The sequence below is a fragment of the Monodon monoceros genome, unplaced genomic scaffold (assembly GCF_005190385.1).
Source record: "Monodon monoceros isolate NGI ecotype Baffin Bay Population unplaced genomic scaffold, NGI_Narwhal_1 Super_Scaffold_7, whole genome shotgun sequence".
NCBI lineage: Eukaryota > Metazoa > Chordata > Mammalia > Artiodactyla > Monodontidae > Monodon > Monodon monoceros.
This window is the reverse complement of record NW_021703784.1, coordinates 60,999,590-61,017,178: the sequence shown is the minus strand read 5'-3', so window position 1 is coordinate 61,017,178 and position 17,589 is coordinate 60,999,590. Positions and strand designations below refer to the sequence as shown.

The following is a 17,589-nucleotide window of genomic DNA, read 5'->3' as shown; positions in this document are numbered from 1 at the left end:
CTTACATGGTCATTAGAGTCTGATAACTCTCGTTAGACTCTGATAACTCTGTCTATCTTTCTGTAAGTCCAATGTGAGTTATGTACCTTAAGGTGTTACCTTACCTTTGCTCACATTGAAGTGTTTCTCCTCTATCATCCACCACTATTACTGTGCACTTAAACTCACACACCTTTCTGTATTTTAACCCTTTAGTGTTTCCCCACCTGGAAGAGCTTTGGGTCATTTGCAAATGTGGAAGTTCCAATGTATACAAGAGCCTAGCACAGATCTTGCAAAAGCCCTTCGCTTCCATTTCTACATCCAGAGAAGTTCCCACCTCTTTCTCTCCTTTACTTAAATATGAAGCACCACTACTTCCAAGTCCTGTGGAAACTTAATTTTTAATAGCCTCATTCTGATTATTTTTTTAAAAATCTTAACAAAACAACTGTCTTTGTTGTAGATTATGTGGAGAAGCACCCTTTATGGCAAGCTCAGAAGAGAAGCTTTTTGAGTTAATAAGAAAGGGAGAACTACGTTTTAAAGATTCAGTCTGGGATTCCATAAGTGATTCTGGTAAGTACAGATTTGTTATTATTTACTAAAGCAAGTATACATAATATAAGAAAGGCAGCCAGTAATTCAGATACTTTAGATCTCTGGTTAGTCATTAAATTTACTTGTAGAAATACACTACTTACTTGTGGTAATAGTGGTATCTTCACTGTGCTTGTTATAGTTGAAACTTTCAGCAAAAACAGAAAATGCATAATAAAAATTGAAGAGGAAATTTGCTGATCATCTAGCTAATTTTTTACTATAGACCATAAACCAGGTAATCCAGGCAATAAAACCTCACTTTAGGCCTTAAACTTTATTTAATACTAGCCACTGGTACTGATGATATTTATTTTATAACTGAGAAGTTTCCTTCATATCATACAGACCTAATCCTAAATAAACTGGAAAATGTGTGGTACTAATTATAGTTGAGATAAATAAGACTTTCAGGATTTTTCCCTTATTTGCAGCTAAAAGTGTTTTGAAACAACTTATGAAAGTAGATCCTGCTCATAGAATCACAGCTAAGGAACTACTAGATAACCAGTGGTTAACGGTAAGTTACAGTATTACTTCTTTTTTTTCTTTTTGGCATGCTGTCATTGCTTATTTCTTCTCATCTGGCCTTGTAGTTTATATATAGTCTTCTTAAAACAGTCATTTAGTTTCATCTTCTGACAAGTTAAAAAAATTATTGAGTGTTGCCACATTTCTGAAATGGGTATTTTCAAACTGTTAAAATTACTACCACAGTTGTTTGTATATGTTTATAGAGGTTTAAATGAACTTTTCTTTTGTATCAAATCCAGTAAAATAGAGCTGAGAAATGTCCATTATTAAAGCTGTGGAATATTGAAGCAGTCTGTATAGTTTAGTGATGTAAAGCACTGGAACCATCTACTTCTCTTTCAACTCTTTGGATGCAAGGAATCTTCAGGGATTCAGAAAAGCCAAGGTCTTCTAACAGTGTCTGTTGCCTGGCTTGAAATCTTGAGTAATGATTCATTTACATATTGCTTTCCCCCATTGGACTAATGCCTTGAGCAGTGACCCTATGTCTTTTTTTTTTTTTTTTTTTGCGGTACGCGGGCCTCTCACTGTTGTGGCCTCTCCCGTTGCGGAGCACAGGCTCCGGACGCACAGGCTCAGCGGCCATGGCTCACGGGCCCAGCAGCTCCGCGGCCTGTGGGATCTTCCCGGACCGGGGCACAAACCGGTGTCCCCTGCATCGGCAGGCGGACTCTCAACCACTGCGCCACCAGGGAAGCCCTTGTGACCCTATGTCTTACTGATTTGTATCCCTGTACCCAGAACATTACCTGGTCACAACAGGAACTTTGGAAGAGGATGCTACTACCTCTCAGTATTTATTTTCTCTTTCTTCTGTGGAAATGAGGATCCTGGCTTTTAGCTGGTAACATTGCTATCTTGTCTTCTTTGCTAGTTCTTCCTCATCGTTGCTAGTTATGGTGCTGGTCAATGAGATCTAAGTGGAGGTAGGAGCAATTTCTGGGAAGTGTCCTTAAATGGAGGGGGTATGGCCTTCCTCACATCCATCTTCTTCCCTAGTGACTAAAATGCAGCTGTGATGGGTGGAGTTTAAGTAGCCATTATTAGATCATAGAGTGGAATTTATAAACGGGATAGCAGAGCAACAAGATGCAAGGAACCAGGGCTCTTAGCATATAGAGCTGCTATGCCAGCCCTTGACTGCCTACCTCCAGACGTTTTTATATGAGCAGGAGACAAATGTCTGTCATCTTTGAGATACTGTGAAATATGCAGTTAAACCTAATACCAATTAATACAATAATAAATAATTGCTGGATGAGTAGATGATTCAGTAAATGAATATCTGTAGGTATGTCAGAAAATGTCTGAGAATGGAAATTAGAGATTGTCTTAGAGACGTAGGAATGTTGCTAAGTAATATTTATCTATGCAGAAAGTTATTTTACATCTGTGACTTGCGAGACACTGTGTTAGGTACCGCAGATACATGATGTGCTTGTAATGCAGTAGTAATGTTGAGAGATGATGGTGGCTTGGACAGGGTGGTAGCAATAGAGTTGAAGAGAAATAAATGTAATATATTTTTTAGGTATATTTGATAGGGCTTGGTGATGGATCAGATAAGAGATAAGGATAAGGGAGGTGTCAGGATGATTTTTAGATTTTGCTTTAACAGCTGGTTGGATGGTAGTGCCATTTGCTGAGATGTGGAAGACTGTAGGAGAAATAGATTTTTTTTTTTTCTGGGGGAAGAGTGGTGAGTCAAGAGTTCCATATGAGACATGCTAACTTTGAGATGCCTATGTAGCATTCAAGTGGAGATTTCAAATAGATCATTGAATGTATGAGCCTGGAACTCGAGAAGAATGAGCTGGAGATATAAATCTGTGATTCCTGAGTATATAGATGCCATGTAAAGCCATTGGGCTGAAGAGATAAGTTAGGAAGAAAATACAGATAGAAAGGACAAGAGGCCTCAGCACCCTGCCTTAAACACTAAAACATTTAGAAGAGGAGAAGCTAGCAGTGGAGGCTGAAAAGGAATAGCTGATGAGGAAGAAGGAAAGTCAGGAGGGTGGTGCCAAGGAAGTTGAGTGAGAAGAGTGTTCGAGAAAGCAGGAGCAGTCAGCTCCCAGGTAAATGCTGCCGAGGGGTCAAGATGAGAATGAGTTTTCATTAGAATGGCCAACAGAGGGGTTGATGGTGACCCTGAAGGCCTAGATAGGTTTAGATACCATAAATTTATAGTGATAGCATTCTGATTTTCTTTTGGCAATTTCTAATCATTTTTTTTGAATAACATTTTCTTTAAGAACTAAAGAAATTGTCTTCACTCAAAAATGGTTTATATCTGCCCTCTTCTGTGAATGTGTTGAACTCTCAAATGATTCTGTGCAATAAGTATTTCTGGCCTAAAGTAATTGTGCAAATGAGTTAGCAGCTAGATCATTGCAAAACTACTGAGTAGATTTGCAGTACAGCAAAATAAAAACTGTAAAACAGATGGTATGCTTTAGAAATCTATCTCTTTTCAGCATCACACAACATTCGGGTTTGGCCATTTAATTATTTGTTTTCTAATTAGTACAACTTTATTTCTGGCTTTGGTCATTTTTCCAGAAGTCTCCATTTTTGAGCCTCTGTAACATTTGTCTCTATCTAGTCTTTGCCAAATGGATAGAGAAGTGACAGATAGCGTGTACTATATCAGACTATCCTAAGGAGTTCAGTGTATGAAGTTTAGAATACTGGCATTTTGTAAACTTCTGAAAGGCAAAACTCTTTTCTTCTTAACCACTTGAAGTCTTGCTTCCTGTAATTCATATCCTGTTTGAAATAATCTAAAGAGAACACGTTAGTTCTCTCAGTGCCTTACTGCTTTATAAGCAGAACTGATCTTCCAGTACCGAACAAATAGTAACATTCTTTTCAAAGAGCTTTATTGGATAAAAAGTTTCTATGGTTTACCTATATATTGTACATTTTGAAATACAGTACATATCTGAAAAGTATTCTGAGAAAAATAATCATTGCTTCGCTATGTACATTTAAGTGAATGGGTCTTAAACAGATATTGTCATCCTGATTTAAAAAGTCAAAGATCGGGACTTCCCTGGTGGCGCAGTGGTTGAGAATCCGCCTGCCAATGCAGGGGACACGGGTTCGAGCCCTGGTCTGGGAAGATCCCACGTGCTGCGGAGCAACTAAGCCCGTGCACCACAACTACTGAGCCTGCACTCTAGAGCCCGCGAGCCACAACTACTGAGCCCGTGTGCCACAACTACTGAAGCCCGCACGCCTAGAGCCCGTGCTCTGCAACAAGAGGAGCAACCGCGGTGAGAAGCCCACGCACCGCAACGAAGAGTAGCCCCCGCTCGCTGCAACTAGAGAAAGCCTGTGCACAGCAACAAAGACCCACCACAGCCAAAAATAAATAAATTTATAAAAAAACAAAACAAAAAACCAGGTATTTAAAAAAAAAAAGTCAAAGATCAGATGCAAGGAAAAACAGCCAATAATGACTTCACTACAAAGGAAGAGTTTGATGATGACTTCCACTGCCAAGAGTGTGCCTGTTATCCTCTTTATCCTTTTCTTCTTTTTTCCCCTTTTCATTCTCAGCAGTGGTTCAGGACTTCATTCCTTATTAAGATAGTTACAGTTGCCCCTTGGTATTAAGTCCCCTGGTAACAACTAACACCAAGAATTTGCGTATTTAACAAGTTTCCCCAGTATTTTTAATGCCTGCTTATATTTAAGAACTCTGCCATAAATAAACAAAAGCATTTTTCTTTTACGGCTTGTCAAAAAGTAGTTTCCGGAGTTGAGCTCTACTGGTATTATTCAGTAATTCCTTCAACAGATTTTTTGTGTGTGTGCCTACCATGTGCCAGGCCCTGTGCTAGGTAATAAAATGTAGTTAAAGACATATAGGACGTGGTCTCTGACATGAGGAACTTACAATATAATAAGGAAAACAAGCTATGTATAAGATACAAAGCAAGGAAGAAAATGATAAATGACATAAGAAATTACCAGATGAACAGAGAGATACAGAGGCAAGCAAGTGTGAAATCAGGAGTTCAATTTGACTGACAAATAAGATGCCTGAAGGAAAGAAGTGGGAAAAAAGACTTTAGAAGAGGAAAGAAAATTGTGAGGGCACTTGAGTCCCAGGCTAAAGAGTTTTAACTTCCTGCCATAGATAGTGGGGAACAATTGCAAGCTCTTTGACGGAAGGAAATTATTATTATAGTGCGTCAGTCTTGCAGGGTGGCTTATTTTAAATGGGACAACAGTCATTTAAACGTCTATGTTGATTGTAACAACTGTCTTTTGATTTTAATTCATCGGGCACTATGTGGGTACAAAGATGAATAAAACACAGTCTCTCCCATTGAGTGATTTACCACAAATTACAGTATACTTTGCTTTTTAGTCACACTTTACAAATGCTCTTGTAATGAACTGTAGGGTCTAACTTCAGAACACTCTTTCCTATGTGTGAACAGGGTCCTTGTTCACTAATTCACAAACTGTTATTTAGGCTTTGGTCATTAGCTTTTAACCTTTAGCCTGTACACTCTATGTAAAAGAATTGGAATTTTCTGATACCTAACTAATTATTGGTAATTTTTCTAATACCTAACTATTTTTTTTCCTACTGTATATTTTCTTCCTAAATATATTAAGTCTCTTACCTTTATTTTACTATTGATATATTTACTTATTCTTAAATTCTGAATTATCTTACATATATGAATACGCTTTGAAAGCCCTCTTTAATGAAGGTTTTTTAATAAATAAGAATTATGTTTGGAAGCTCATGAACCAGGAACCTTGGGCATTTACTCAAAAGTCAGTGATTGATATATACTTAATAATTCAAACAAATATTTATTGAATAACTACTATGTGCTGTGGAGGACACAAGGATGAGTCTGGCATAGTCCCTTCCTACAGGTTGCCCAAAGCATAGTGGAAAGTTTAAAACAAAAACACAGGCAGAGAATGAGTACATGATGTGTGTGTGTGTATACATATTTTATATATATATATATATATATATATAAAAATATACTGTATAAAATATATATTCTATAAAATATGTATTATATACTTATATCATATTTGTACTTATTAATGTATATTAAATATATATTATATTTAATATATAAAACATGTATTTATATAGTATATAGTATAGTAGTAGTACTATTAGGTTTTTAAGAAGAGAGCTATTATTCGCTTTAGGGGGTTACAAAAACCACTTAAAGTGAAGGTAATATGTGATCTGACTCTAAATAAATGGGTAAAAGTAGAAGTTAAAGTTGGAGTCATGGTAAGGCAGGGGATTCTAGATAGAAAGAACTTTACAAAGATATAGAGAAAGAAAAAATGAAGTATATTAGTAGTTCTGGTTTTTTAGAATCATAGAAGACATGTAGGGAAGTAGTGGGAAATTAAGCTGTAAAGGCAGATTAGGGCTATTTTGCTCTAGACCTTGGCCTACATAGAGAAGACTTTGTATTTGACTTGTTTGACAATGGATTGCTACTGAAAGGCACTGAAGTACCAGATCATAGCTGAACTTATGTGAGTTTTGTTTTCTGCTTTGTCCCTTCAACCCTTGTGGAGTGATTTGAGTGGACTTGGATGGGGTCTGTGGGCTATTCTGAGGGGGGAGCTCCTCTTCTAATGCAGTATCCTGGCTGAAATAGTGTGAAGCCAGAAGGGCCCTAGGAATAAATTTGAGGGATCCTTATGCACAGATCATGGCTGAAGGGCAGAAACAGGATCTTAATGGGGAGATAGAACAGGATAGGCATTGGAGCAGGTTGGGAACAAGTAGCAAGTGTCTAAGATTCTTCACAGGTCAACTCTATCAGTTAGTGGGTTGGTGGATGTATTGCTGGCCAGGGCAGACAGAACTTCAGGAAGAATAATCTGGCAACAGTATGTGTGATATGGTTTGCAGAGTGGCAAGTAAAGTTGGAGAACTGAAATAGGACTCAGGTGAGATAATAAAGATTGGAACGAGGGCAGTGAGAACGGAACAGGGGAGAGGAGAGAAATAGACATTAGAAAGACAATCAACACAATTTTTCAACTAAGAAGAAATGTTAGATAAAAGAGTAAAAGGAATAAAAACTTTTTCAGGTGACTAGGAAAATGGGGTAAGACAAAAGTATAGAAGACTTACTGGTTTTGTAGATTGGAAGAAGAATGAGGTGCTTTTTGGAACAGTATATTCAAACGTCTGTGCTTGAATAATTTCAGAAAGACTGAAAAGTAACGAATCTCTTCAGATATTTTTAGGTTGAGCTTAAAAGTTTTTCATCATAAATGTAAATAATTACAAGGGATATAATTTCCTATATATTGTAAATGTTGGTAATTAAAAATAAATCTAACTTGTTTTACATATATAACACCTCCATCTCATCCAATTTAAAAAATTTATGAACAAATTATCCTTTAACAGAAACTTTAGAATTCTGTCTCCTCAAGCACCACCAGGTCCTCTGCTTTGGGACTCGAAGGGCCAGTGTCCTTGCAACAGGAGTTCAGTCTCCATAGGACTTGCTGGGATTTGGGCTTCAGGACAACCTGGGGCTACATCCATGTGGACAGGATCTGGGTTTGCTCAGGATCCTCCCAGGGAGGCACAGCCAGGAATTGAAGTGTTTAGAAATGCAGTTGAGAGGTAGGTTCAAGATGGCAGAATAGAAGGATGTGTGCTCACTCCCTCTTGCGAGAGCATCAGAATCACAACTAACTGCTGAACAATCATCGACAGGAAGGCACTGGAACTCACCAAAAAAGATACCCCACATCCAAAGACAAAGGAGAAGCCACAGTAAGGCGGTAAGAGGGGCGCAATCACAATAAAATCAAATCACAAACTGGAGAACGCTTATACCACAGAAGGCCACCCACTGGAGTGAAGGTTCTGAGCCCCACGTCAGGCTTCCCAACCTGGAGGTCTGGCAACGGGAGGAGGAATTCATAGAGAATCAGACTCTGAAGGCTAGTGGGATTTGATTGCAGGACTTTTCCCTGGGGGAAACAGAGACTCCACTCTTGGAGGGCACACACAAAGTAGTGTGCTCATCGGGACCCAGGGGAAGGAGCAGTGACCCCATAGGAGACTGAACCAGACCTACCTGCTAGTGTTGGAGGGTCTCCTGCAGAGGCGGGGGGTGGCTGTGGCTCACCATGAGGACAAGGACACTGGAAGCAGAAGTTCTGGGAAGTACTCCTTGGTGTGAGCCCTCCCAGAGTCCGCCATTTGCCCCACCAAAGAGCCTGTAGCCTCCAGTGCTGGATTGCCTCAGGCTAAACAACCAACAGGGAGGGAACTCAGCCCCACCCATCAGCAGCCAAGCGGATTAAAGTTTTACTGAGCTCTGCCCACCAGAGCAACAGCCAGCTCTACCCACCACCAGTCCCTCCCATCAGGAAGCTTGCTCAAGCGTCTTAGATAGCCTCATCCACCATAGGGCAGACAGCAGAAGCAAGAAGAACTACAGTCCTGCAGCCCGCAGAACAAAAACCACATTCACAGAAACATAGACAAGATGAAAAGGCAGAGGGCTATGTAACAGATGAAGGAACAAGATAAAACCCCAGAAAAACAACTAAATGAAGTGGAGATAGGCAACCTTTCAGAAAAAGAATTCAGAATAATGATAGTGAAGATGATCCAGGACCTCCTAAAAAGGATGGAGGCAAAGATCAAGAAGATGCAAGAAATGTTTAACAAAAAACTAGAAGAATTAAAGAACAAACAAACAGAGATGACCAATACAAGAACTGAAATGAAAAATACACTAGAAGGGGGCTTCCCTGGTGGCGCAGTGGTTCAGAATCTGCCTGCTAATGCAGGGGACACGGGTTTGAGCCCTGGTCTGGGAGGATCCCACATGCCATGGAGCCACTAGGCCCCTGAGCCACAACTACTGAGCCTGTGCATCTGGAGCCTGTGCTCTGCAACAAGAGAGGCCGCGATAGTGAGAGGCCCGCGCACCATGATGAAGAGTGGCCCCCGCTTGCCACAACTAGAGAAAGCCCTCGCACAGAAAAGAAGACCCAACACAGCAAAAATAAATTAATTAATTAATAAAACAAAGGACTAGTCTTAAAAAAAAAAAAACAACACTAGAAGGAATCAATAGCAGAATAACTGAGGCAGAAGAACGGATAAGTGACCTGGAAGACAGAATGGTGGAATTCACTGCTGCAGAACAGAATAAAGAAAAAAGAAATGAAGACAGCCTAAGAGACCTCAGGGACAACATTAAACGCAACAACATTCGCATTATAGGGGTCCCAGAAGGAGAAGAGAGAGAGAAAGGACCCGAGAAAATATTTGAAGAGATTATAGTTGAAAACTTCCCTAACATGGGAAAGGAAATAGCCACCCAAGTCCAGGAAACACAGAGAGTCCCAGGCAGGATAAACCCAAGGAGAAACATGCTGAGACACCATAGTAATCAAATTGACAAAAATTAAAGACAAAGAAAAATCATTGAAAGCAGCAAGGGAAAAATGACAAATAATATACAAGGGAACTCCCATAAGGTTAACAGCTGATTTCTCAGCAGAAACTCTACAAGCCAGAAGGGAGAGGCACGATATATTTAAAGTGGTGAAAGAGAAGAACCTACAACCAAGATTACTCTACCTGGCAAGGATCTCATTCAGATTCGACAGAGAAATCAAAAGCTTTACAGACAAGCAAAAGGTAAGAGAATTCAGCACCACCAAACCAGCTCTACAGCAAATGCTAGAGGAACTTCCCTCAGTGGGAAACACAAGAAAAGGGCCAACAAAAACAAATCCATAACAATTAAGAAAATGGTAACAGGAACATACATATGGATAATTACCTTAAACGTGAATGAATTTAATGCTCCAACTAAAAACCACAGGCTCGCTAAATGGATACAAAAACAAGACCCATATATATGCTGTCTACAAGAGACCCACTTCAGACCTAGGGACACATGCAGACTGAACGTGAGGGGATGGAAAAAGATATTCCAGGAAAATGGAAATCAAAAGAAAGCTGGAGTAGCAATACTCATATCAGGTAAAATAGACTTTAAAATAAAGAATGTTACAAGAGAAAAGGAAGGACACTACATAATGATCAAGGGATCAATCCAAGAAGAAGATATAACAATTATAAATATATATGCACCCAACATAGGAGCACCTCTATACATAAGGCAACTGCTAACAGGTATAAAAGAGGAAATCGACAGTAACACAGTAATAGTGGGGGACTTTGACACCTCACATACACCAATGGACAGATCATCAAAACAGAAAATTAATAAGTAAATACTAGCTTTAAATGACACAATAGACCAGATAGATTTAATTGATATTTATAGGACATTGCATCCAGAAACGGAAGATTACACTTTCTTCTCAAGTGCACATGGAACATTCTCCAGGTTAGATCACATCTTGGGTTACAAATCAAGCCTCAGTAAATTTAAGAAAATTGAAATCATATCAAGCATCTTTTCTGACCACAACGCTATGAGATTAGAAATCAGTTACAGGGAAAAAAATGTAAAAAATACAAACACATGGAGGCTAAACAATGTGTTACTAAATAACCAAGAGATCACTGAAGAAATCAAAGAGGAAATCAAAAAATACCTAGAGACAAATGACAACGAAAACACGATCCAAAACCTATGGTGTGCAGCAAAAGCAGTTCTAAGAGGGAAGTTTATAGCAATACAAGCCTACCTCAAGAAACAATAAAAATCTCAAATAAACAATCTAACCTTACACCTCAAGGAACTAGAGAAAGAAGAACAAACAAAACCCAAAGTTAGCAGAAGGAAAGAAATCATAAAGATCAGAGCAGAAATAAATGAAATAGAAACAAAGAAAACAATAGCAAAGATCAATAAAACTAAAAGCTGGTTCTTTGAGAAGATAAACAAAATTGATAAACCATTAGCCAGACTCATCAAGAAAAGGAGGGAGAGGACTCAAATCAATAAAATTAGAAGTGAAAAAGGAGAGGTTACAACAGACACCACAGAAATGCAAAGCATCCCAAGAGACTACTACAAGCAACTCTATGCCAATAAAATGGACAACCTGGAAGAAATGGACAAATTCTTAGAAAGGTATAACCTTCCAAGACTGAACTGGGAAGAAACAGAAAATATGGACAGACCAATCACAAGTAATGAAATTGAAACTGTGATTTAAAATCTTCCAGCAAGCAAAGTCTGGGATCAGATGGCTTCACAGGTGAATTCTATCAAACATTTAGAGAAGAGCTAACACCCGTCCTTCTCAAACTCTTCCAAAAAATTGCAGAGGAAGGAACACTCCCAAATTCATTCTATGAGGTCACCATTACCCTGATACCAAAACCAGACAAAGATACTACGAAAAAAGAAAATTACAGACCAATATCACTGATGAATATAGATGCAAAAATCCTCAACAAAATACGAGCAAACAGTATCCAACAACACATTAAAAGGATCATACACCATGATCAAGTGGGATTTATCCCAGGGATGCAAGGATTCTTCAATATACGCATATCAACCAATGTGATACACCATATTAACAAATTGAAGGATAAAAACCATACTTGATCATCTCAACAGATGCAGAAAAAGCTTTTGACAAAATTCAACACCGATTTATGATAAAAAATCTCCAGAAAGTGGGCGTAGAGGGAACCTACCTCAACATAATAAAGGCCATATACGACAAATGCTCAGCAAACATCATTCTCAATGGTGAAAAACTGAAAGCATTTCCTCTAAGATCAGGAACAAGGCAAGGATGTCCACTCTCGCCACTATTATCCAACATAGTTTTTGAAGTCCTAACCACAGCAATCAGAGAAGAACAAGAAATAAAAGGAATACAAATTGGAAAAGAAGAAGTAAAACTGTCACTGTTTGCAGATGACATGATACTGTACATAGAGAATCCTAAAGATGTCACCAGAAAACTACTAGAGCTGATCAATGAATTTGGTAAAGTTGCAGGATACAGAATTAATGCACAGAAATATCTTGCATTCCTATATACTAATGATGAAAAACCTGAAAGAGAAATTAAGGAAACACTCCCATTTACCATTGCAACAAAAAGAATAAAATACCTAGGAATTAACCTACCTAGGGAGACAAAGGACCTGTATGCAGAAAACTATAAGACACAGATGAAAGAAATTAAAGACGATACAAACAGATGGAGAGATATACCATGTTCTTGGATTGGAAGAATCAATATTGTGAAAATGACTGTACTACCCAAAGCAATCTACAGATTCAATGCAATCCCTATCAAATTACCAATGGCATTTTTTACAGAACTAGGACAAAAACTCTTAAAATTTGTATGGAGACACAAAAGACCCCAAAGAGCCAAAGCAGTCTTGAGAAAGAAAAATGGAGCTGGAGGAATCAGGCTCCCAGACTTCAGACTATACTACAAAGCTACAGTAATCAAGACAGTATCGTACTGGCACAAAAACAGAAATATACATCAATGAAACAGGATAGAAAGCCCAGAGATAAACCCACGCACATATGATCACCTTATCTTTTTTAAAGGAGGCAGGAATATACAATGGAGAAAAGACAGCCTCTTTAATAAGTGGTGCTGGGAAAACTGGACAGCTACATGTAAAGGAATGAAATTAGAACACTCCCTAACACCATACACAAAAATAAACTCAAAATGGATTGAAGACCTAAATGTAAGGCCAGACACTATAAAACTCTTAGAGGAAAACATAGGCAGAACACTCCATGACATAAATCACAGCAAGATCCTTTTTGACCTACCTCCTAGAGAAATGGAAATAAAAACAAAAATAAACAAATGGGACCTAATGAAGCTTAAAAGCTTTTGCACAGTAAAGGAAACCATAAACAAGACGAAAAGGCAACCCTCAGAATGGGAGAAAATATTTGCAAATGAAGCAACTGACAAAGGATTAATCTCCAAAATTTATAAGCAGCTCATGCAGCTCAATATCAAAAAAACAAACAATCCAATCAAAAAATGGGCAGTAGACCTAAATAGACATTTCTCCAAAGAAGACATACAGATGGCCAGGAAGCACATGAAATGCTGCTCAACATCACTAATTATTAGAGAAATGCAAATCAAAACTACGATGAGGTATCACCAATTAGAATGGCCATCATTAGAAAATCTACAAACAGCAAATGCTGGAGAGGGTGTGGAGAAAAGGGAACCCTCTTGCACTGTTGGTGGGAATGTAAATTGATACAGCCTCTATGGAGAACAGTATGGAGGTTCCTTAAAAAACTAAAAATAGAATTACCATATGACCCAGCAATCCCACTACTGGGCATATACCCAGAGAAAACCATAATTCAAAAAGACACATGCACCCCAATGTTCATTGCAGCACTATTTACAATAGCCAGGTCATGGAAGCAACCTAAATGCCCATTGACAGATGAATGGATAAAGAAGATGTGGCACATATATGCAATGGAATATTACTCAGCCATAAAAAGGAGCAAAATTGGGTCATTTGTAGAGATGTGGATGGGTCTTGAGACCGTCATACAGAGTGAAGTAAGTCAGAAAGAGAAAAACAAATATCGTATATTAACGCATATATGTGGAACCTAGAAAAATGGTACAGATGAACCAGTTTGCGGTGCAGAAATAGAGACACAGACATAAAGAACAAACATATGGACACCAAGGGGGGAAAGTGGCGGGGAGGGGGGTGGTGTGATGAATTGGGAGATTGGGATTGACATATATACACTCATAAGTATAAAATGGATAACTAATAAGAACCTGCTGTATAAAAAAATAAATAAAATTTTAAAATTTTTTTAAAAAAGAAACTTTAGATTATTCATTCATTTCTTTGAATTTGTTTTTGTATTGCATTTCTTCCACTGCATTTATCCCAATGTAATATATATTTTTGCATGAAAGACTTTTTACTAATCACCCTATCATTTGTTTCATTTTGCAAAAAACAGCTCAAATATATATTTATATTTTTGTTTTTATTTCTCGTGACCCTAGGGCTCTAAATTTTTAAAAATTATTTAAGAGTGACTTTAATTATTTGTTTATAATTGATCAAGGGAATGTAATTATAATTGTTAATAATTATCAAACATAAGTCAAATTGTATTGGAAAAATATCTGTTTAGTGGATGGATAGGGCTACATTTCCCCCCAAATAGCCATCCATCCATGATTGAATGTTACTTAATGTTAGAGAGAGACAGTGTTCAGCATCAATTGTATTATTGTTTTCAGTTTTCATAGATGTAAGCACTGAGAACCTTATAAACAAGTAGAAGGAATTTTGATGCAGCAGTGTCACTCATTTCTTTAAATCTGTTTGGGTTATATGTCAAAAACCACCTAGTGAAAGGCCAGCTGGAGGAGGCTCTGGTTCCCGACAAGGTACTGAATTAGCACAGACTTCTGCATGTTCTCTGAAGATTAAACCTAGAGTAACTTTAGAGAGAAACCTCATGATACCAGGATTCAGAGAATAGTGTGCAAAATCCCTGGGAAGATAAGGGGATATTCTGAGCTGACATGTATGATGAGTGAGGTTACAGCCAGGGAAGGAAGTAAAATAGGAAGACAAAAACAACCCAAGTTCCCCTTTGCCTTGGGACGCTGATGCCTGCCTGTCCTCTCACAGGAATAGAAAGTAAAATCAGAGCAGCACTGAGGCCCTGCATGAGTGAGAAGCTAAGGAAAATGGGTGGGAATTGGATTTAGGCATTGACTTACCTGTTGGCCTCTACACCCTAGGACAGGTGGGTTATACTTTTAGAAGTGCCTCCTCCTTGGGTTGTTCCTCCTTGGAGGAGAAGTTTGAAAAGGTTGAAACCCTGAACTGAGGAGTTGCTTGGTGGGGGCAGATCTTTGGTGCCTAGGGATTTTGAGCTCCTGGGGCTGAAGGCCTGGTTCTGGTCTGTCCTTCTGAGGAGCCAGTACTCCCTGTGGAGTATGAGCTAACAGGCCACATTTCACACACCATTAGGAGAGTTTAGAATAGGCAGTTCAAGAATTTAGAAGTCAACAAAATGAACATGCTACAAGAGATAAGGGAAGATGTTAATAATATGAAGCAAGAAATGATAAAGCAAAACCAGGTAGAACCATTTAGGTATAATAGTTAAAATAGAGATACAGTTATATAGGATAAGTGGTGAAATGGGTGCAGCTGAAGAATGAATTAAAAAAACTAGATGATCAGATTATGGAACTTTAATAGAACTTTATAGAAGGGAACAGGTGAAGATCAACAAATTGAAAAAATAAAGAAAAGCTATAAGGAATTGAAAGTAAAAGTTACAAAATCCATATAATAGGAGTCTCAGGAAAAAAAGTAAAAAGAGAGAGAAGGAAATCTTTTAAAAAATAATAGAGATAATTCGTCAGAATTAAAGAAAGAAGAAAGACTTCAGCTCTAAATAGATGATAGACTACCAAATAGGAGAGAGAAGGAAAAACTGACAAAATAGACATAATGAGATTCAAGAACATCAAAAACAAAGAGGAAATTCTAAATGTTCCCAGAGAGAAAGAGCAATATCATATAAAAAAGAACAAGAGTCACATTGACATCTTACTTTTCAGCAGCAACATTGGATGCAAGTGTAAATGGAGTAATAATTCTAAATGTGTTACAGGGGAAACAACTTTAAACTTAGAATTTTATATCCATCCAAATTGTCATTCAACTGAAAGGGAATGATAAAAATATTTTCAAATATACAAGGCCTCAGGTTTGCCACACAAGTCCTAGATTTAAAACACTTGATAAAAGTGATTAAACAGGAGGTCAAAGAAATCCAGTAGATACTGAAAGAGCTATGTGTACCGAGAGTCTTCAAATACCTTAGTAAAGTGTGTTGGTGTCCAAAAAAAGAGAAAAAGACCAAAGAAGAAAAGGAGAAAGTATATTCATAATAACCCAGACTTAAAATGTGAGATAATATACACATGACAAGTGTTGAGAACGGAGAGAGAACATGGGTACACAAGAGGGGGCTAAAATGGAAGATGTAGACAATGGATTTTCAAAGTAATAAAGGATTAACAAAGATACAAAGAGTGAGACAGTTGTAGTAATAAACTTAAATGATAGAAACAGTTTCAAATAAGTTAATGAGTTAGAAATACCTGTTAAGGGACTTCCCTGGTGGTGCAGTGGTAAAGAATCCACCTTCAAATGCAGGGAATGTGGGTTTGATCCCTGGTTGGGGGACTAAAATCCCACACGCTGCAGGGCATCTAAACCCACGTCCCGCAACTACTGAGCCCACGTGCCACAACTAGAGAGAGAAAACCTGCGCACCACAACTAGAGAGAAGCCCACGTGCCACAACAAAAGATCCCGCATGCCACAACTAAGATCCAACACAGCCAAAAATAATAAATAAAAAAATAAATAAAAATAAATAAACATGAAAAAAATAATATTTTTAAAAAAGAAATACCTGTTAAAAGACATAAGGTCAGGTTGACTTTTTAAAAATCTAGCTAAGTGCTATTTACAAGAAGCACATTTGAAGCATAAGGACACAAATATTGAAAGAAAAAGAATAGAAAAGAACATACCAGGCAAACACTAACCAAAAAAAGCCTGAGTAACTGAATTAATATCAGTTAAATATACCTTGCCACAAACAAATCATCGTTAGAGATAATGAAGGTCACTTTATAATGATAAAAGTTCAATCCAAACAAAATATATAAGTTTAAACATGTATGCAACTAATAAGATAACCTCAAAAATATACATCAAAAATGACAAAATTACATGGAAAAATGGAAAATTCACCATCATAGTGGGAGATTTTAATGCACTTCTCTCAATTATTAATATGTAAGCAAATGAAAACAGAAACAAGGGTATTTTAACAACACAGGTAACAAGCTTATTTTAGTGGACATGTATACAATTCTGCATCCATCAATTAGAGAATATACATTTTTCTTAACCACATGTGGAAGGAACATTTACCAAAATTGAACTGGCCAGGAAGAAAGCAAGTCTCAATAAATTTCACACAGATTATGTTATCTAACAATACACAATTAAGTTAAAAGTCAATGCCAATAAGATTAAATATCTGTATATATTTGGAAATTAAATCACATGCTTCTAGATAAGTCATGGGTTAAAGAATAAACACTAATGAGAACAAATTTTTAATTTGTAGAACTGAATGGTAATAAAAATACAACATATCAAAACCTGTGAGATGCAGTAAAAGTGTGTTTCAGCAGAAACTTATCACCTGGAGTATTCACATTAAAAAAGAAGAAAAGGGCTTCCCTGGTGGCGCAGTGGTTGAGAGTCCACCTGCTGATGCAGGGGACACGGGTTTGTGCCCGGGTCTGGGAAGATCCCACATGCCGCAGAGCGGCTGGGCCCGTGACCCATGGCCGCTGAACCTGCACGTCCGGAGCCTGTGCTCCGCAACAGGAGAGGCCACGACAGTG

General features: G+C 37.9%; 1 protein-coding gene across 5 annotated transcripts in view; it reads left to right on the top strand.

Annotated features, from left to right (window-relative positions):
- Positions 1 to 17,589, top strand: part of STK33 (serine/threonine kinase 33) — a 77,721-nt gene that overhangs the window by 31,526 nt on the left and 28,606 nt on the right. For all 5 annotated transcript variants that reach the window (XR_003791545.1, XM_029209104.1, XM_029209105.1 and 2 more), the window contains 2 exons: positions 446 to 558; positions 1,014 to 1,099. Coding sequence is in view for 4 of the 5 variants with exons in the window: in XM_029209104.1 (XP_029064937.1) it covers positions 446 to 558; positions 1,014 to 1,099 (199 nt within the window). In the remaining variant the exon portion in view is untranslated. The remainder of the gene's footprint in view (positions 1 to 445; positions 559 to 1,013; positions 1,100 to 17,589) is intronic.